The sequence below is a fragment of the Myxine glutinosa genome, chromosome 11, assembly GCF_964187855.1.
Source record: "Myxine glutinosa chromosome 11, kmMyxGlut1.1, whole genome shotgun sequence".
Lineage (NCBI taxonomy): Eukaryota > Metazoa > Chordata > Myxini > Myxiniformes > Myxinidae > Myxine > Myxine glutinosa.
The window spans coordinates 130896086-130916721 of NC_136271.1; the positions used below are offsets into that span (position 1 = coordinate 130896086).

The 20636-nt window shown below is 48.0% G+C and overlaps 2 protein-coding genes across 2 annotated transcripts in view; one reads left to right on the plus strand and one right to left on the minus strand.

Moving 5' to 3' along the window:
• Window positions 1-2546, minus strand: part of LOC137436862 (serine/threonine-protein kinase MRCK alpha) — a 57147-nt gene extending 54601 nt beyond the window's left edge. The window contains exons 1-2 of the mRNA XM_068131037.2: window positions 2506-2546; window positions 1136-1359 (exon numbers count right to left, since the gene is read on the minus strand). Coding sequence (XP_067987138.1) covers window positions 1136-1334 — 199 coding nt within the window. The 5' untranslated portion in view covers window positions 1335-1359; window positions 2506-2546. The remainder of the gene's footprint in view (window positions 1-1135; window positions 1360-2505) is intronic.
• On the plus strand, window positions 1141-20377 carry LOC144894360 (uncharacterized). Its single transcript, XM_078787138.1, has 5 exons — window positions 1141-1432; window positions 18647-18847; window positions 19010-19825; window positions 19912-20117; window positions 20213-20377. The coding sequence occupies exons 2-5, from the start codon at window positions 18707-18709 to the stop codon at window positions 20331-20333; spliced, it is 1284 nt and encodes a 427-aa protein (XP_078643264.1). The 5' UTR covers window positions 1141-1432; window positions 18647-18706; the 3' UTR covers window positions 20334-20377.
• The last annotated feature ends 259 nt before the right edge of the window (window positions 20378-20636 follow it).

The window sequence follows — 20636 nt, forward strand, 5'->3', positions numbered from 1 at the left end:
CCCCCCCACCCCCCCACACACAAGACACCTTGTAGAAGGGCAGTGTGTCAGAGACTTCCTCCCCCACCATCTTAAACCCCTTGTCGGACAGGAAGGCGTCCAAAACCCCTCACCGGAAGGGAGCGGGATCCAAAATCCCTCGTTGGGCGGGGGCACATCCAAAACCCCTTATCGGGTGGGGGAACATCCAAAACCCTACGTCAGACTGGCCTAAACCGCTCATCAGGTGGAGGCATATCCAAGACCCTCATCGGGCGCAAGCACATCCAAAACCCATAGTCAGGCAGGAGTGCATCCAAAACCCCTCATAGAGAGGTTGCGTGTCAAAAACCCCTCATAGAGAGGGTGCGTGTCCAAAACTCCTCATAGAGGATGCGTGTCCAAAACCCATTGTCAGGCAGGAGTGCGTCCAAAACCCCTCAGAGAGGATGCGTGTCCAAAACCCCTCATAGAGAGGATGTGTGTCCAAAACTCCTCATAGAGAGGATGTGTGTCCAAAACACCCCATAGAGAGGGTGCGTGTCCAAGACCCCCTGATAGAGAGGCTGCCTGTCCAAAATCCCTCATAGGGAGGTTGCATGTCCAAAACCCCTCAGAGAGGATGCATGTCCAAAATCCCTCAGAGAGGCTGCGTGTCCAAAACCCCTGATAGAGAGGTTACGTGTACAAAACCCCTCAGAGAGGCTGCATGTCCAAAACCCCTTGGAGAGGCTGCGTGTCCAAAACCCCTCAGAGAGGATGCGTGTCCAAAACCCCTCATAGGGAGGATGCATGTCCAAAACTCCTCATAAGAGAGGATGCGTGTCCAAAACCCCTCATAGAGGATGCGTGTCCAGAACTCCTCGCGGGTGGAGGGGGGGGGGGGGGGAGGCGCGTCCTGAACCCCTCGCTTTGCGTCCAGAACCCGTCGCGGGTGGGGGGTGGGGGGGGTGCGTCCAGAACCCCTCGCGTGTGGGGGGGGGGGTGCGTCCAGAACCCCTCCCGTGTGGGGGTGCGCCCAGAACCCCTCGTTGGACAGGAGCTCGTCAAACCCTCCTTATAATTGTTTACAACCCCGCGTTAGAAAAGTGCGATTTAAACTCTACCACTTGATGACCTAGCGGAAAAGGGGACATCGAGACGCACTCGGACGGACCCCACGTGTTGAAGACAGGTAACGTTCCGTGCCGGCAGAGCACAGAGCTGCGGCACTCAGCGGCGAAGCACAACAAGGCGTCCACCAGGGTCTCCACGCTGAGCGACGCGGGTGGACCGGACATCAGTGCAGTGTCCAGTCGTTTGAGTCTCTGCGTGGCCATCGCTCCCGTCCGTCCTGCGGCGCCGATAAGGGTCATGGAGTCGCGGCGCAGACGCCTCCGGCTGGTGGGGAGGAGGAGAGGAGAGTTGAGGGTGAGATGAGGTGCGTCTTCATTACGGGAATTTAAAAAAAAAGGTCCGTTTCACCCCCTCCCCCCACCTCCCCGTATATTTTAAAAACTCCATCAACCCCCTCCCCTGCCTGCCCACGATTACCCCTCGTAGTGGAGGGTGGGGGTTAAAAAAAACTTCTTAGAGGATAAATATTTTTTAACTTCAACTTCCTGTGAACACTTATTGCCGAGTTTATAATAAACACGGAGAGGACTGGGGGTAATTACGGCCTTTATTTTCGTTTGAAAGGTAAACCTTTCAGCGCGCGCTACCTGCTCGGTAAACCTTGCGCTACCTGCTCGGTAAACCATGAACTACCTGCTCGGTAAACCATGCACTACCTGCTCGGTAAACCATGCGCTACCTGCTCGGTAAACCATGCGCTACCTGCTCGGTAAACCATGCGCTACCTGCTCGGTAAACCATGCACTACCTGCTCGGTAAACCATGAACTACCTGCTCGGTAAACGATGCGCTACCTCCTCGGTAAACCATGAACTACCTGCTCGGTAAACCATGCACTACCTGCTCGGTAAACCATGCACTACCTGCTCGGTAAACCATGAACTACCTGCTCGGTAAACCATGCACTACCTGCTCGGTAAACCATGCACTACCTGCTCGGTAAACCATGCACTACCTGCTCGGTAAACCATGAACTACCTGCTCGGTAAACCATGCGCTACCTGCTCGGTAAACCATGAACTACCTGCTCGGTAAACCATGCACTACCTGCTCGGTAAACCATGCACTACCTGCTCGGTAAACCATGCACTACCTGCTCGGTAAACCATGCACTACCTGCTCGGAAAACCATGCCCTACCTGCTCGGTAAACCATGCACTACCTGCTCGGTAAACCATGCACTACCTGCTCGGTAAACCATGCACTACCTGCTCGGTAAACCATGCACTACCTGCTCGGTAAACCATGAACTACCTGCTCGGTAAACCATGCACACCTGCTCGGTAAACCATGAACTACCTGCTCGGTAAACCATGCACTACCTGCTCGGTACTCCCCTTACTACTCCTGCCCTACGCAATGCCTACACCAGCTCAATACCCGCGTAGTCGCTCACTCTGCCCGACGCACCTGCTCCCTGCCCGTGAGTAGTTCAGGAACCGATACTCTTCCCACTCACTATACATAGATCACCATTTGACATTTATAGAGACGCTCGGACGGAAATCACGTGCGACCGTTAAAATAGATCTTCGCAAGGAACGTTATGCGAGGAATCTGTACAACAAATGGAAACGTAGTGTTTGCATCCGAGGATAGTCACAACAGCGTCACGCTCATCGGCTCCGCGCTTTGTTAACTTGTTATAACTTTGTATTCGTTATAAACTTATAATGCACAATATTTCATAATTCATTGTCCCTCGCATTCACGACTTTATCTCTTGAGCCAAGACATTGTTGAAGGAGGCGTGGTGACCCACTAATCCAGAAACACGATTGGCTGAATGCGGGAACGGGAGACACGCCTCTCCGGATACACGATTGGCTCAATGCGGGGACGGGGGACACGCCTCTCCGGACACACGATTGGCTGAATGCGGGAACGGGGGACACGCCTCTCCGGACACACGATTGGCTCAATGCGGGGACGGAGGACACGCCTCTCTGGACACACGATTGGCTGAATGCGGGAACAGGGGACACGCCTCTCCGGACATACGATTGGCTCAATGAGAGAACGTAGGACACGCCTCTCCGGACACACGATTGGCTCAATGAGAGAACAAGGGTTCGCTTTGCCATGGCTAAAGTTGCCAGCATGTTCCTGGAGTATGTTCCTTCTGCCTGTTCCTTTTGTTCCTTTTGCCTGTATTCCTGGAGTCACAAATCGCACTTTGAGGAAGGGAAAATGGTTTACTTCCAAACGTATCAATACAACACACCATGTTGAGTGTTCTCCTTTTGGAGAGGTCAACATGTCATTCTTGAACTTCCTTTCTTATTGTGGCTGTACAACCACACTTGACTTTTGTGAAACTATTCCTACACAGTACGTGGTCCTTTGAAGAGGTTTTTCCTTGTTTCAGGACAAGGTGAAATGCACTATAGCCAGTCCTATGTCTTCCTCTTCTGATCTTTAATTATTGCTATACTAGCCGAAACCCGTGGAACATCCACGGAAGGGAGGATGTGGTGTATGGATAGAGTGTACCATTATGGATGGCATAGGGGATTTGCTTGTCCGAGTAAGAGTTAGGAAGAAAGATGAGAATGAAGAGTGCGTATATGAACAACGCTCGCCGACACCGGCACAAATGCATGCTCTGGATTGTCCAATCAGCGGACGGCTTGCTGTCGCCTTCGACTGTCCAATCAGATGAGACAGCTGGCTTAACGTCCTCTGATGCGACGACTGCGACGTCACACCTGCGAGGTATCAGGAGGCGGGAACCGAATCCAAAACAGAAGCTAAAGTAAAGACCATCGGAGATCTCCTGTGGCAGCGTTTATAACCGATGTGGTAAAGTACAGTATGTACAGTAAAGGACATTCTCATTGATCCGTTGATTAACTATAACTGACCTGCGCCGCCCTGCTGTAGCTTGACATGTTAGCAGGTACTCTGACCTTTTTCACAACTTCAAATGGCGTTTCATAAAATCCTGCTGTGACTCGACATGCGCCGCACCATAATCATTGGCTCATAAAACCCTACACTGCTACAGAGGATTATACTACCACCGGAAGCCGGCACTTGGTTGTCCACAGAGGGAGGGAAGAAACACACCATGTGGAATGAAAAACAAAATGCTTTAAAATATTCAAGAAAGAAACATTTTTTTTCATTTAATATTCCGTAAGTATTTATTGCCCGACTAACGATTGTCAAAATAAGAACCTGCTTTGGGCAATCGCACACTATACCGTCGAGGCCGCTTTTACAGAATAAGAAGGAAATAATTAAATTAATGCTTTCCTATTTACATCGTTGTCAATACATCAAAAAATCATTTTTTAAACCTGTAATCACTGGTTGTAGGGAATGCAGATTTGACGATCAGCTGATTTATGTGTGTGTGTGGGTGTGTATTTTATACTTGGACAATATAAGAAGGAAAATTGCTTTGCAATACATGCCCATTTGCAAGTTTCAGATCAATATCAGTAAGCAGTAAGCACGGCCCATTATTTAATGACACCACTCGACTGTCCAATCAGCGGACGGCTCGCATCGCCTTCGCCCAGCAGACGCCAATACGATGGCGTCGAAAGATGGCGTCGTATCGGAAGTTAATCGGATGCTTTTGGGCCCCAACGTCGGCTAATTCAGATTTTTCGAGTATGGCTGTACGTGATAAACAAAGAGCGCGGTTCGTAGATCGTAAATCCATTAGTGCCGTGGGCATCGGGTCACTGGGTGCGGCGTAAAAGGGATAACAAAGTCGAGTCCTTACACTATTATTATATAGATTGTACACCGCCCTTCCTTTTCCAAGCCCCAGGGCAGGGAGGCCTCAAAAGGATATGACGGATTCGATTGAAATTTGGTGGAGAGTTTGAGTATATGTGACAAGGTTTAAATGATTAGATTTTGGTGAACATTCAGATCTGGATCTGGATCTGAGAATTTTAAGCGATTCTTCACCATTGAGAATAAAAAGTAAAAAAAATACGTGGTCATGTCAGATTTCCATTGATTTTGTTTGGGTCAAGTGTTAATCACAATAAGGCACACCAAAAAAAAACGAATCATATCTGTAATAATAAAAGGCGGTGTGTACATTACATGGCGAAAAGTATGTGGACACACCAAATTAGTGGATTCGGCTGTTTCAGCCACACCTATTGCTGACAGGTATATATAATCGAGCACACAGCCATGCAATCTTCAGAGACAAACATTGGCAGTAGAATGGGCCGTACTGAAGAGCGCAGTGACTTTCAACGTGACAGTCATAGGATGCCACCTTTCCAACAAGTCAGTTCGTCAAATTCCTTCCCTGCTAGAGATGACCTGGTCAACTGTAAGTGCTGTTATTGTGAAGTGGAAACGTCTAGGAGCAACAACAGCTCAGCCATGAAGTGGTAGGCCACACAAGCTCACAGAACGGGACCACGAGTGCTGAAGCACCTAGCGTGTAAAAATCGTCTGTCCTCGGTTGCAACACACTACCGAGTTCCAAACTGCCTCTGGAAGCAACGTCAGCACAACAACTGTTCATCAGGAGCTTCATGAAATGGGTTTCCATGGCCGAGCAGTCGCACACAAGCATAAGATCACCATGCGCAATGCCAAGTGTCAGCTGGAGTGGTGTAAAGCTCATCGCCATTGGACTCTGGAGCAGTGGCAACGTGTTCTCTAGAGTGATGAATCACGCTTCACCATCTGGCAGTCCAACGGATGAATCTGGGTTTGGCAAATGCAAGGAGAACACCACTTGCCCGAATGCATAGTGCCAACTGTAAAGTTTGGTGGAGGAGGAATAATGGTCTGGGGCTGTTTTTCATGGTTCGGGCTGGGCCCCTTAGTTCCAGTGAAGGTAAATCTTAACGCTACAGCATACAATGACATTCTAGATGATTGTGTGTTTCCAACTTTGTGGCAACAGTTTGGGGAAGGCCCTTTCCTGTTTCAGCATGACAATGGCCCCGTGCACTAAGGCAGGTCCATACAAAAATGGTTTGTTGAGATCGGTGTGGAAAAACTTGACTGGCCTGCACAGAACCCTGACCTCAACCCCATCGAACACCTTTGGGATGAATTGGAACGCCGACTGCGAGCCGGGCCTAATCCCCCAACATCAGTTTCTGACCTCACCAATGCTCTTGTGGCTGAATGTAATAAAATCCCCGCAGCAATGTTCCAACACGAGCACATACGGGTGTGATGTTTGGCTGTCCACATACCTTTGGCCATATAGTGTATGTGTAAGGTATCTCGACAAACTACGATCGATTGTTGCGCGTTTATTGACTCTCCCGATACAGGCCCGATTCACTGCAGCGCCATCCGAGCTCGGGCGTAGGGATACAATGGTGAATATTTGCAGCTTCATACATGATATCCTCCCCTTTAAGTCCAAAATTACCAAGAGCAATACGTGCTAGATTGCCAGAATTGACATTTCAAAAGCAACATATCCAAAACATGTGAAAATATGTGTGCAAACGATTATGAAAATAATGAAAATACGTGAAAATAGAACATGTGTCAACGTGAAAATAGAACGTGTGTCAACGTGAAAATAGAACATGTGTCAACGTGAAAATAGAACATATGTCAACGTGAAAATAGAACGTGTGTCAACGTGAAAATAGAACGTGTCAACGTGAAAAAAACATCTTCAAAGATTCAACCGGTCGGGTGCTTTTCTCTCACGCATTGAGCGTCGCGGTGTACCAGTGGATACAGAGTCCGAGGTGATCCCTTTGGGTCGTGGTGTACCAGTGGATACAGAGTCCGAGGTGATCCCTTTGGGTCGCGGTGTACCAGTGGATACAGCGTCCGAGGTGATTCCTTTGGTCTCCACGAAGGGTGTAGCGTTCGCAGAGGTTTTCGGGGCATCCGAGCCGGCTGGAGCGGCCACGACGATCTCCGGCAGTGGTGGGTCAAACTGTTCTGACTGTGACGATGCTGCAGGCTCTATCGACTCACAGTGACGGTAGGTTATGTGGTCCTGATGTCGACGAATTTCACGGCCGTCCTGCAGGCGAATCATGCAGGACAGTGGACCTGGCTTCTCGATGATGTCCCCCGGTAGCCACGTCGCACCTGCACCAAAATTTCGGGCAAACACTGGATCTCCGATGTTGATACAGCGACTGTTGGACGACTTATTGTGCACCAACTTTTGATTAAGTTGGCTCTGATAAACATTTGATGATATGTCCGGTTTGAGATTGTCACATAACCGACCTCTTTCACACCACTTTCACCTCTTTCACAGATTGTCACCTCTTTCACACCCTCTCTCTGTTCTCTTTACCTTATCCTTTGCTCAAGCTCATCTGCCATCAGCTTGGAAATCAGCAAACATTACCACTTTACACAAAAAAGATGCTGAAACAGATCCTTGCAACAACAGACCAATCAGCCTGCTCCCAATTATCAGCAAAGTCATGGAATCCATCATTGCTTCGGATATCAAATCTTTCCTCTTCTCCAATGGCTTGATCTCTGATCATCAATTTGGTTTCAGACCAGATCATTCTACTCTGGACATGCTGCTTCTGCTGTCTCAACAATGGATGGAGGTCCTCAATTCCAAACAGCAAATCAGAGCAGTCTCCCTTGACATATCACATGCCTTCGATACGGTTTGGCACCCTGCTCTGCTCACCAAACTCTCCTCCTATGGTATCCATGGAAATCTCCACGCATGGCTTGCGGATTTCCTCTCTGGTCGTACTCAATGTGTGGCCCTCAAAGGATTTCTCTCATCTTCCCTCCCTGTTCTGGCTGGAGTTCCCCAAGGCAGTGTTCTGGGCCCTGTGCTTTTTCTGGTCCCAATCAATGATCACTCGACTCTCTGGAAAATCCTCTCTATCTCTTTGCTGATGACTCCACTCTCTGCTGCTCCATTCGTCATCCCTCAGATCGTCAGTCTGCAGCCTCCTCACTCTCTGCAGACCTTGACATACTCACAGACTGGTCAAACAAGTGGAACATGTATTTCAATCCTGACAAATCTCACACTCTCACTTCGTCTCTCCGAAAAGACCAACTGGACAACCCTCCTATCTACATTCTCAACAATCCTCTCCAAGAAGTTCTGTCACTCAAGCTTTTGGGTCTCACTATCTGCCATGACCTTTCCTGGGAAAACCACATTTCCAAGCTGGCCTCCAAATCCAGTCGCCGACTGGGCATCCTCCATCGTGTGAAGTCCTTCCTTGGCACACCTGAGGTCCTCACCACATACAAGGCTTTCATCCACAGCTCAATGGAATGCTGTTCTCCCTTCTGGGCTGGCGCTCCTGCCTCACACCGAGCTCAGCTTCACGCTGTTGAAACCAAAGCTTTCAGAATCACTGGAATCTCCTGCGATGAAGCTGATTGTGAGGTCCTTTCACTCACTCACCGCAGGCATGTAGGTGGTCTTTCCGTCTTCTACCGACTTCTCTCCGGCCTTGCTCCCCCAGCTCTCCCAGGGCTCTGTCCACCAAATATTCCTGCAGGTCACACAAGATCTGCCAGTAACCCTCTTCTGGTGAAATTGCCAAAATCAAGACTCTCTGCTCACCTTCACTCCTCTTTACTCCCACCTCTGGAACAAACCTCCTCACTCTCTTCAATCCCACTCCTCCCTCCAGGTTTTTAAAACAGCTGTTCACCGCCATCTCTTATCTTCCCCCATCCAAAACCTTGATCTTTTCTACCCCCGTTAATTCACCCCAGATCCACTTTTTGAAATACCAACTTCTTTTCTGGAAGTCCTAGCAGTATCCATGTGTTTTATACCTCTCCCCCCCCCCCCCCCCTTCCCATGCCTCCTCCCTCCAAGCCCTCTCCCTCCCACAGATCTCCCGATGTCCCTGTTCTCTACTGTTGTACTTGTGTGCTTCCCGCTATCTCCCCATCTTGTTTCCCTCTCCCTTTATTATATGTTTTTTATGTGTCCGTTTTTTTTGTGATTAATGTTAGCTTTTACACGAGCCTCGATGTTGTATCCAAAAAACAAACAAAAACAAACAAACAAGATATGTAACCTGTAAAAACATGACCTGTAAACATGTGAAAATATGTCCTGTAACCTGTAAAAACATGACCTGTAAATATTTTAAAACATGATCTGTAACCTGTGCAAACATGTCCTGTAAACATGACCTGCAAACATGTTCTGTAAATATGTAAAAACATGACCTGTAACCTGTGCAAACATGTCCTGTAAATATGTAAAAACATGACCTGTAACCTGTGCGAACATGTCCTGTAAATATGTAAAAACATGGCCTGTAAACTGCAAAAATCATGACCTGTAAACACGTAAAAACATGGTCTGTAACCTGTAATAACATGACCTGTAAACATGTAAAAACATGACCTGTCACCTGTAAATCCATGACCTGTAACCTGTGCAAACATGACCTGTAAACATGTAAAAACATGGCCTGTAACCTGTAATAACATGTCCTGTAAACATGTAAAAACATGACCTGTAACCTGTAAAAACCATGACCTGTAAACACATAAAAACATGGTCTGTAACCTGTAAAAACATGACCTGTAAACATGTAAAAACATGACCTGTAACCTGTAAAAACCATGACCTGTAAACACGTAAAAACATGGTCTGTAACCTGTAAAAAACATGACCTGTAAACATGTAAAAACATGACCTGTAACCTGTGCAAACATGTCCTCTAAACATGTAAAAACATGACCTGTAACCTGTGCAAACATGTCCTTTAAACATGTAAAAACATGGCCTGTAACCTGTAAAAACCATGACCTGTAAACACGGAAAAACATGGTCTGTAACCTGTAAAAACATGACCTGTAAACATGTAAAAACATGACCTGTAACCTGTAAAAACCATGACCTGTAAACATGTAAAAACATGGTCTGTAACCTGTAAAAACATGACCTGTAAACACGTAAAAACATGGTCTGTAACCTGTAAAAACATGACCTGCAAACACGTAAAAACATGGTCTGTAACCTGTAAAAACGACCTGTAAACAAGTAGAAACATGACCTGGAACCTGTAAAAACCATGACCTGTAAACATGTAAAAACATGGTCTGTAACCTGTAATAACATGTCCTGTAAACACGTAAAAACATGACCTGTAACCTGTAAAAACCATGACCTGTAAACACGTAAAAACATGGTCTGTAACCTGTAAAAACATGACCTGTAAACATGTAAAAACATGACCTGTAACCTGTAAAAATATGTCCTGTAAACACGTAAAAACATGGTCTGTAACCTGTAAAAACATGACCTGTAAACATGTAAAAACATGACTTGTAAACATGTAAAAACATGACCTGTAAACATGTAAAAACATGACCTGTAACCTGGTTCCTGGGACACCTTGTTCCTGGGACACCCCCAAATCTCCATTCACTTACATGTACATTTTCCTCTCACCCTCACTTTTCTTCATTTCCCCTTAACACCTCTATTTCTGCCACCCTGATCTTTACGAACCTTTTGGCCTTTTGACATACTAGCTATAGCAAAAGATAACCTACTCTTATCCTCAATGTTGTTCTTTAGACCACTCAAACAATGATCCTACGAATATTTGCTCCCTCTCACTCTCTTAATATCAATGATGCCGAGTAGACCACTGAAACAATGATCCTACAAATATTTGTTTATGTGTGGGAAATAATTTAATTCTCCTACAACTTCCATCACCATCTAATACATTAACAAAGTATATTGTTGCGGATATGGGATTTGGCCTCCATATCTGCTTGTAAATATTCCCCTATTTCCCCAATACTCCCCAACTATCCCCAATCCCCCATTCCCTAGTCCCATTGTCTGTAAACAACACTCTGTAGAACCGACCTTCCCCTTTTTCCCCCATTAAATGTCGTGCCCAGGTCCACCGCATCTCACGTAGACAACTTTCGGACATCTTGCTAGTTATTCTTAGTCTATGTCAGTTAAGGACTCGTTTCCATTAATTCTGACTCTTCGTTGCACCAGAATGTGATTGTATGGCACCAGTAGTGAGTTTAGGACCTCCCCATACCTCCTCCCATCTTCCCCATGAAACAACAACAACAACAACAACTACCACAACAGCGCGCGGGGAGTGTGCGTCCTCACTCCGGCTCGGTTAGCCGCCATTACCCATGTGCGCCGACGGGGTTACCACGAAGGGGCTACCTGTCGGCCCCTCGTCAAGGGCGGAGCCCGGTAACCCCCGCACCCAATAAGAAGCAACGGGCCGATTCCATCTGGGGCGGAGCTAACGAGCCGAGGGCGTGTCACTCCCCGCCGGATATACGCAGCGACTTACCGGACGTGACGTCAGATGCGCCTCAGCCACGAAGGAGAAACAGACGCCACCTCCAGCGCGACGAGACCTCCCGCATCTCTGGACCGGACCGGGTCGATTCTGCCCCTGCGCCAAGGTGCACCTTGAGCCTCGACTACCTGCCCTTCCTTGCCATCAATCCCCGTGTGAGTCAGTTTTGTCCTGTTTATCTGTGGTCTGTCGGGGCTAATATAAGACCGTGTTTAAGTGCCCACCTTACTGTGCTGTACCTCTGGTCGGTGTAATCTAAACATATCCCATATTATATCCTCCTCCGGAGGTCTTGAGAACTGTACCCCTGGTGTCGTGTCATTTAATCCCAGCCGTTGTGTCCTTTTCCTTCATTGATTTAGCGTAGCGCGACTCGGCCAACGTTCGAGTATAATCGGGTAAACTGTGCAGACGCGGTCATACCAAACCGCTCGGTAAACCAACATCCACAACCGCGTCTGTAACATTTGGTGTCGAGGAGTTGGATTCGGACCTGGGACTAAATTCAGTTAGGCCCAAATTTTGGAACACCAATTGTACCATTAGGGTAACATTTTGGTGTCGGGAAGTAGAATTCGATCCGGAGCGCGTTTCCCGCGCTCGAAATTATAACGGCGAAATTTAATTGTGTTTTACAAAAAAAAATAAAAACCCGAATTTTGAAAGTCGCGCTATGGCAGACCAAGACGGCTGGGTTCCGGTAGAGGAGAGTGAGGCAGGGTCGATCCAGGACCAAATTGAGGGACATGAGGAGAGCGAAGCAGTAAGGGTAGCAGACGCACAAAATGGCGCCTCGCACATGGCCACGGCGACCGCGCCCGCGGCCGTGGTAGCGCCGCTGGTGGATTCGAACCTTTTCCTCCTGCAAATGAGGGCCCTTATGGAACAAATGGGGAACCGGATGGATGCTCAGAGTGAGCGATTGGAGGGCCAAATGGGGGTAATGGGAAACCAAATGGGGGTAATGGGAAACCAAATGGGGGTAATGAGGGACGAATTGAGGGCTGATAGTGAGCGATTAGAGGGCCAAATGGGGGTAATGAGGGACGAAGCGAGGGGTACCGGTGAGGGATTAGACAAGAAATTAGAGGGGTTAGACAATGGGATAGAAGGGGTGAAACATGGGTTAATGGGGGTAGAAAATAGAATGGCTGCCCAGGAGAATCAAATGGAAGGGATGCAAAAGGGGTTAGAGGGGTTAGAAAACAGGATGGAAGGCAAATTGAGGGACATGAGGGACCAAGCGGAAAGGGAAGTTAAACAAATGGGGCAGCAGATAGAGGGGGTCAGAATGGGGGTAGAGACCAAACTGGATGCTCACAGGGAGGAAATGGAGCAGATGAGGGTGGCATCTGGGCAGGAGATGCAAGTGATGGGAGAAGAGATCAGAAGAGGTGTGAGTGAGGAGGTCGGAGGAGTGCGCGAGGAGGTGAGGCACTGTAAGGAGCACATGGAGAAGGAGGTGAGAAAGGGGACTGTAAAGTTACAAGGGGGCATAGAGGACCTGACGCAGGAGGTGGAACAGCTGACGGAGGGACAAAAAGGACTAACGGAGCAGGTTCAAAGGAACACTGCGGTATTAGGAGGGTTAAAAGCGACACAGAAAGAACTAAAAGATGACTTGATAGCGACGAAGAGGGAATGTCAGATGGTACGTGAGGGACTGACAACGAGGTTGGACGAGGTGACAGAGGTAATGGAGACGAAGGACCGGCAGGTGAGGACGCACATGGAAACGGTCAAGGTAGCCTTAGAGGATGAGCTTGAGGAGACGTACCGGGACATAAAAGAGGTGAGGCAGAAATTAGAAGAAGTGGGAGAAGGGGTGAGCGAAATTAAGAAGCGACGGAGAGAGGATAAGAAAGAGATAAAAGAGGAGATAAAAGAATTGGTCCGAAGTCTGTGTTCGGATCGTGATGATGTGCTCATTAACCGGATGAGGGATTCGCAGGTGATGGAGGAGAAGCGAAGAGGAAGAGGACCCGGTGTAAGTGGTGACCAATATGGTCGGGCGTATGATGCGCCAGGGGATTTAAGAAGCTTGGGGGTCGAGATGGACCCGGGTGTTCGTGAGAGGCCGTTGGTGAAGTGTGCGACAGGTCTGGTGTGCGAAAAAGGAGGTGTGCGAGAAAGTCCGACTCTGGGGTGTGTGAGGAAAAAGTGCGTGCCAAGGAGTGAGGGTGCTGGCGAGAGTGAGTCGGTCGTAGCGCGTGTGCGAGGGAGCACATGGAAGCGCGGTGTGGTAAGTGTTACAGAGGGTGTGACGGGAGAGTGTGCGCAGGAGTGTGCGCGAGAAAGGTGTGTGACGGACAGGTGCATGGGGAAAGCGCATGCTGTCAAGAGTAAGGGAGAAGGCACGCCTATGGTGAGTGTTACAGAGGGTGTGACGGGAGAGTGTGCGCAGGAGTGTGCGCGAGAAAGGTGTGTAACGGACAGGTGCATGAGGAAAGAGTGCGCTGTCAAGAATGGAGGTGAAAGTAGTGAGAGTGACACGGAGCGTGAGTTGGTTGTGACAGGTGAGAAAGGAAGCACACCTGGAATGGTAGAGCGTGAGTGGGAATGCACGCTGGAATTGGTAGTGAGGCACGTGGTTGGGTGTGCGAAGGAGAGCACACCTGTGATTGTCACAGAGGAGGTGACCGAGGAGGGGGCGCGAAGAGGTGTGTTGGTGAGGTGTGCGACCAACGAATGTGTGCCAAAGTGTTCGGTGGTCAGGTGTGTGACCAAGTCTGTGAGTGGAATGAGAGTACCTGGGTGTGTAAGGAAAGGTACGACGAGGAGCATGGAGACGGCTGGATGTGTGAGCAAGGAACGGGCTGCGGGGTGTAAGAATCCAGGTGAAGCATCGACGGTAACCAGGTTAGAGGTTAGGTCGACTTTTAGCCGAAGCGGGCCCTCGGTGCGTGCTGGGCCTCGCTTTGAACGGCCGCGTCCGTGCTCCACTAGGCGGAGCGGGCGGCTGGATAGGAAGGGTCGTCATGGCGACCACTTTTTGTTGAGGCATTCCGGCAGGTCGAGATCGAGCCATTGGATGGCTCCACGCCGAGATGGTGCGTGGGATCTCGGCCCGGGTAAACCTCCTTCCCTGCACCGAATGCGGGACGTATCCAGCCGCTGGCACCAAACAACCCGCATTCATTGCTCGGCTTTACGAAGCCGGGCTTTGGACAGGAATTGGCGCACCGAGAGGCATTAGTGAGTAGACTGTGTGATGAGGTTAGTGTTTTGGCCCCAAAATTAGAGAAAAACAAAATTTGATGATTGGCAAAGGAGTGGCAGTAATGATTGGCAGATGATGGGCAGTGATTGGCCAAATTTTTGATTTGTTGAAATTTGATGTGCAAAATTGGTAGTGAGCGATGGGCCCGGTGGGTAAGGGGGGCATCCCTGCCACCCTTCCCATAGTGGGGGCAAAGGAGCTATAGCTTATGGGGTGTATGGCAGTGAAAACTAGCCCGGGTGGGTTAGGATATTGATAGGGCCCTAGAAGATGACATTAGGTAACGTTAAGTTTAGTTAGTGACTGATACCTGTAGTGGGGACGCAGGTAGTTTAATGTGGATGATAATGACGAGGGAGCGCAATAGTTTAAAGGGGCGACTGGGAAGCGCAAGTTTCAGAGGGGAGTAGTTAGATGAGATGATGCTGTGTGAGAGCTGGACAGGTGTGTGGAGCAGTGTATGAGTAGTGAGTGTGGTGGATCAGCGCGAATGCGCTTGGGGAGAGAAGGGTGCAGGTGGCACCAGGTGTGAGAGCACAGGTGTGTGGAATATATGGAGCAGAGAATGAGTGGTGTGGAGAGAGTTGGAGTAAGTGGTACGGAGTGGTGTGCATGGTGCGAAGGTGTGGATGGGGGAAGAGTGGACCCCTTTCACGAGTACCCGGGGCGGGTAGTGTAAGTGTTAGGTAGAGGGTATAGGTAAATGGTGGTTGGATATTGGCATTTGTGGTGCGGTTGCAGAATGGTATTGTGGATGGGTGCATTAGTGTTGTGGAAATGGCTGGGCGTGTAGCCTGTTAGTGTGTGTAGTTGGTTGGGCACTCCACCACTGTGAGGATGTCGGCCAGGTGAGGCCGCAGGTGGGCTCTGGGAGCCGGTAGAGTTGTGGATGGGGCCCGAGGATCCGGAGGACGGACCCGGGTAGCCCAGTGCCAGAGAGGGCACCGAGTGGGGAGAGCGCCAGAGGACCTTCCCCAGGTAGTTAGGTTAGGGTAAGGAGCAGGTAAGCTCGGAGGCAACTGCAGTGGTGGAGGTGTGCAGGTGGGTAGACCTGCTGGGAGAGCTACACGTCGCGGCCCAGAAATTGTGCGAGGGCACCGGGAGATGAATCGGGGGAGTGAGACCCCAAATTGAAAAGCACCACAGTTTGGGCAATGGGAATTGGTTTTTAGAACCCATAGTGTAAGTTGGCCAATGGATTGGCAGGGAAAGACCCCGGGTAATGTAAAGTTGTTAAAGTCATTTAGGAAATAGTTAGGATTGATGAACCTGTCGCACCATACGCAGCCACTTACCTGTGGTGATGATGATGACTCCACACCTGTGTTTTCTTTGTTTGTGTTGCAGGAAATGAGAATTGCTGTGTGGATTGGTGAGACGCATCACGACGTGGATGAGACATTGGGGTGATTCCATCTCTCCCTCCTTAGGAGGGACTGATGATGAATTGGTAATGGCAAATTTTGATGTTCAGTTGGAGATGGCAAATTTTGATGAGAGTTGAAAATGGCAAATTTGATTGGTTAGGAGGGAGAGAAGACGAATTTGGTTTATGGGAGGAACGGGGAAGACAGTAGGGACGTTTGTTGATTTGTAAAATAGATGTTTATGGGTAGTGTTGTGTTTTGTGGATACAGTAAGGGGTAAGGGAGGGGCCATGTAGGTTACCTGGTGGGGGGGGGGGGGGCATACGGTAGGAACGTACCTGTCTCACCTGGTTCCCATGTGCCCCTAGTGTGCATTACCTAATGTTGCGTGCACTTTTGCGCCCTTACCACCTTACTCACTTGTCTGCTTCTTTTGTCTCCCACCTCCGAGGATCTGGCTTTGGGGGCAGAGAGAGAGGAGAGAGAGGTGCTGGCTCCGCAGTTGTGGGCCTGCACTTTCGCTGCTTGCTGCCTGGATCGATACACCATATGGACCGCAATGTTTGTGGCCGCCCACCATGGACCGCAGTTCTTTTGCGGCCAAGCACCACCCGTGGATGGACCTCTGGGTCAACGTGGCACCTATGCCATGCAGGTGAACCACTAATAGTTGGCCCCCTGACGGCCACAATAAAGAAATGGATGCGGTTGGCGCCTTTCTTTATTTTTTGAAAGAAGCCAGAAGGCCAAGTGCACCACACGAAGGCAAGACCAGCGGCAGAACATCGGCCGGCTGCGACACCACCGGTGACTATAAACACTTTATTGGTGCACCGGATGGTGCTGACTGTGTGATGGGGTGGTGCTTTTGGTGCTTGGAAGGGGTGCTCTGCACATTATTAAAGGCCGTAAGGCCACAGAGCACTCGTGGGTTGGTGTATCGATGCTGGCATGCGTGCTCTCTCTATGCATAACATCTGCATGTGTTCCTCCAAAAACAGGTCCTGGATCGTAGTGTAAATATCAGCGTAGTCTTGTGTAAATAATGCTCCCTACCGGCTGTATGTTTAGTTTGCGAATTCTTTCCGCGATTCGGTTATCCTGTGGGTGTGTTTCTGTGAGGAGAAGGGTGCAACGTCGCAGGGGGACATATTTACTCATTTGTGAATATCTGTAAAACTGTCGCACTCAGGGTAGAGTTAATAGTAGAGGGAACTACATCTGAGTGCCACACTAAAGTAGGTAAAAATTTATCGGGTCGGGTCGCCCCGAGGGTAGAGAAGGGTGCAATGTTGCGGATATGGGATTTGGCCTCCATATCCGCTTGTAAATATTCCCCTATTTCCCCAATACTCCCCAACTATCCCCAATCCCCCATTCCCTAGTCCCATTGTCTGTAAACAACACTCTGTAGAACCGACCTTCCCCTTTTTCCCCCATTAAATGTCGTGCCCAGGTCCACCGCATCTCACGTAGACAACTTTCGGACATCTTGCTAGTTATTCTTAGTCTATGTCAGTTAAGGACTCGTTTCCATTAATTCTGACTCTTCGTTGCACCAGAATGTGATTGTATGGCACCAGTAGTGAGTTTAGGACCTCCCCATACCTCCTCCCATCTTCCCCATGAAACAACAACAACAACAACAACTACCACAACAGCGCGCGGGGAGTGTGCGTCCTCACTCCGGCTCGGTTAGCCGCCATTACCCATGTGCGCCGACGGGGTTACCACGAAGGGGCTACCTGTCGGCCCCTCGTCAAGGGCGGAGCCCGGTAACCCCCGCACCCAATAAGAAGCAACGGGCCGATTCCATCTGGGGCGGAGCTAACGAGCCGAGGGCGTGTCACTCCCCGCCGGATATACGCAGCGACTTACCGGACGTGACGTCAGATGCGCCTCAGCCACGAAGGAGAAACAGACGCCACCTCCAGCGCGACGAGACCTCCCGCATCTCTGGACCGGACCGGGTCGATTCTGCCCCTGCGCCAAGGTGCACCTTGAGCCTCGACTACCTGCCCTTCCTTGCCATCAATCCCCGTGTGAGTCAGTTTTGTCCTGTTTATCTGTGGTCTGTCGGGGCTAATATAAGACCGTGTTTAAGTGCCCACCTTACTGTGCTGTACCTCTGGTCGGTGTAATCTAAACATATCCCATATTATATCCTCCTCCGGAGGTCTTGAGAACTGTACCCCTGGTGTCGTGTCATTTAATCCCAGCCGTTGTGTCCTTTTCCTTCATTGATTTAGCGTAGCGCGACTCGGCCAACGTTCGAGTATAATCGGGTAAACTGTGCAGACGCGGTCATACAAAACCGCTCGGTAAACCAACATCCACAACCGCGTCTGTAACAATATGTTTGAGTTTGGTTCTTTATCAAGATATTTTAACTGAGCTGAGATAAAATGATAAACCTCCCTCAATGTTCTTGTCTGAGCGCCTCCTGTGCCACACACTTTTTGGTAGGCTCTGCCCACTTTTTGTTAAGCCACGCCCACTTTTTACTAAGCCCCGCCCACTTTTACTAAGCCCCGCCCACTTTTTGTTCATCTCCACCCCCCCTATAAACTCTCCAGCATTACATCATTTTCAGTTAAGACATTACATCATTTTCTGTTGAAACATTACATCATTTTCTGTTGAAACATTACATCATTTTCTGTTGAGACATGCCCAGGGAATTTCCACAGGAAATGAGACACACCCAGCCCTTCTTATAAAAGGCACCGACCACACAGGCTTTTTAAAACATGCTTTCTGCTTCTCCTGAGAATGGACTATATTGTGCTGACATGGAATGGGATAACTTTGGTATCCCTTGGAGTCCTACTACCTGTGTAGAACTCAACCTCCAGATTGATGAACTGGACTCGAACCTCTTATCAATGGAGGTAAGTTTGTTTGTTTATTTATTTATTTATTTAATTTAATTTTTTTTTTTTTTTTTTGATTAGACTCGTGTAAGAGTTAGCAAAGTTTCTTTTAATATTCACAGAGCTTGATTTATATAAATAATAATATTGTATTAAATTAATACGTTGTTATTTTCACAGGAAATTGTATCTGAGATACAAAATGAAAATACCACTTTTGTCACAACCTGGAGTGAAATGATCGATTTATTTGAAGACCTTTTGAACAACCAAGACCCACAGAACGAGTTCTACCTTGATGACCCAGCCAAAGAGTTATACCTTGGAGACTCACTAAATTTGGGAAAAACAAATTATGAGGTCTGCCTAGATGGTTCTAACTGTGGAGCCTACCTTGGAGACTCACTAAATTTGGGAAAAACAAATTATGAGGTCTGCCTCGATGGTTCTAACTGTGGAGCCGACCTTGGAGACTCACTAAATTTGGGAAAAACAAATTATGAGGTCTGCCTAGATGGTTCTAACTGTGGAGCCTACCTTGGAGACTCACTAAATTTGGGAAAAACAAATTATGAGGTCTGCCTAGATGGTTCTAACTGTGGAGCCTACCTTGGAGACTCACTAAATTTGGGAAAAACAAATTATGAGGTCTGCCTCGATGGCTCTAACTGTGGAGCCGACCTTGGAGACTCACTAAATTTGGGAAAAACAAATTATGAGGTCTGCCTAGATGGTTCTAACTGTGGAGCCTACCTTGGAGACTCACTAAATTTGGGAAAAACAAATTATGAGGTCTGCCTAGATGGTTCTAACTGTGGAGCCTACCTTGGAGACTCACTAAATTTCATAAAATTAGGAAAAGAGTTTTACCTTGGAGACTTTGAAAACTGGTTTCATTTTGGAGACTCTGCCTGTGGGGTCTGTTTTGGAGACTCTACCTGTGTGGAGCTCAACCTTCACCTTGATAAACTCGATTCAAATCTCTCATCAATGAAGGTAATATTTTATTTTAATATACATATACTAATTGTGTATTAAATGTAAAAAATAATTAATTAATACGTTGTTATTTTCTCTCACAGGAAATTGTATCTGAGATACAAAATGAAAATACCACTTTTGCCACAACCTGGAGTGAAATGATCGATTTATTTGAAGACCTTTTGAACAACCAAGACCCACAGAACGAGTTCTACCTTGATAATCCAACGAAAGAGTTTTACCTTGGAGGCTCTTTGGATTCTAAAGCAATGAACAATGTTCTTTCTTTAATGACGTTTGATTTAAGGTAAGTTCAGTTGATTAATAAAATCAATGAAAGTATATGTTATTTTATTCAATATTAGATAAGTAATATTTTTTTTTTTTTTACATGTATTTTAGCAATATCAAGAAAGTTCGGGGAAGAAGATGCTGGAAAATACTTTCTTCCCATTTCTACTTTTTCCAACTTGAAAGCTTTGAAAGACAGAATTGGACGAAGAGGAAAAAATATATATATTGAAATACGTATTTAAAAAAAGAAAAAAAATATTGAAATACATATTTTAAAAAAGAAAAGGAAAAAAGATTATGCTAGGGTTAGGGTTGGGATTTTGAATGTGAGGGTTAGGGATGGGGTTGGGTTAGGGTTGGGATTTTGAATGTGAGGGTTCGGGTTGGGTTAGGGATGGGGTTGGGTTAGGGTTGGGATTTTGAATGTGAGGGTTAGGGATGGGTTGGGTAAGGGATGGGGTTGGGTAAGGGATGGGGATGGGGTTGGGTTAGGGTTCTGGATGTGAGGTGAATTTTTGAATGAATGTCAAAC

Coding starts and splice junctions, on each gene's coding strand:
- LOC144894360 (XM_078787138.1), top strand. CDS start 18,707: ATGCTTTCTGCTTCTCCTGAGAATGGACTATATTGTGCTGACATGGAA. Junction 18,848..19,009: donor CGAACCTCTTATCAATGGAG/GTAAGTTTGTTT, acceptor TTATTTTCACAG/GAAATTGTATCTGAGATACA. Junction 19,826..19,911: donor CAAATCTCTCATCAATGAAG/GTAATATTTTAT, acceptor TTTCTCTCACAG/GAAATTGTATCTGAGATACA.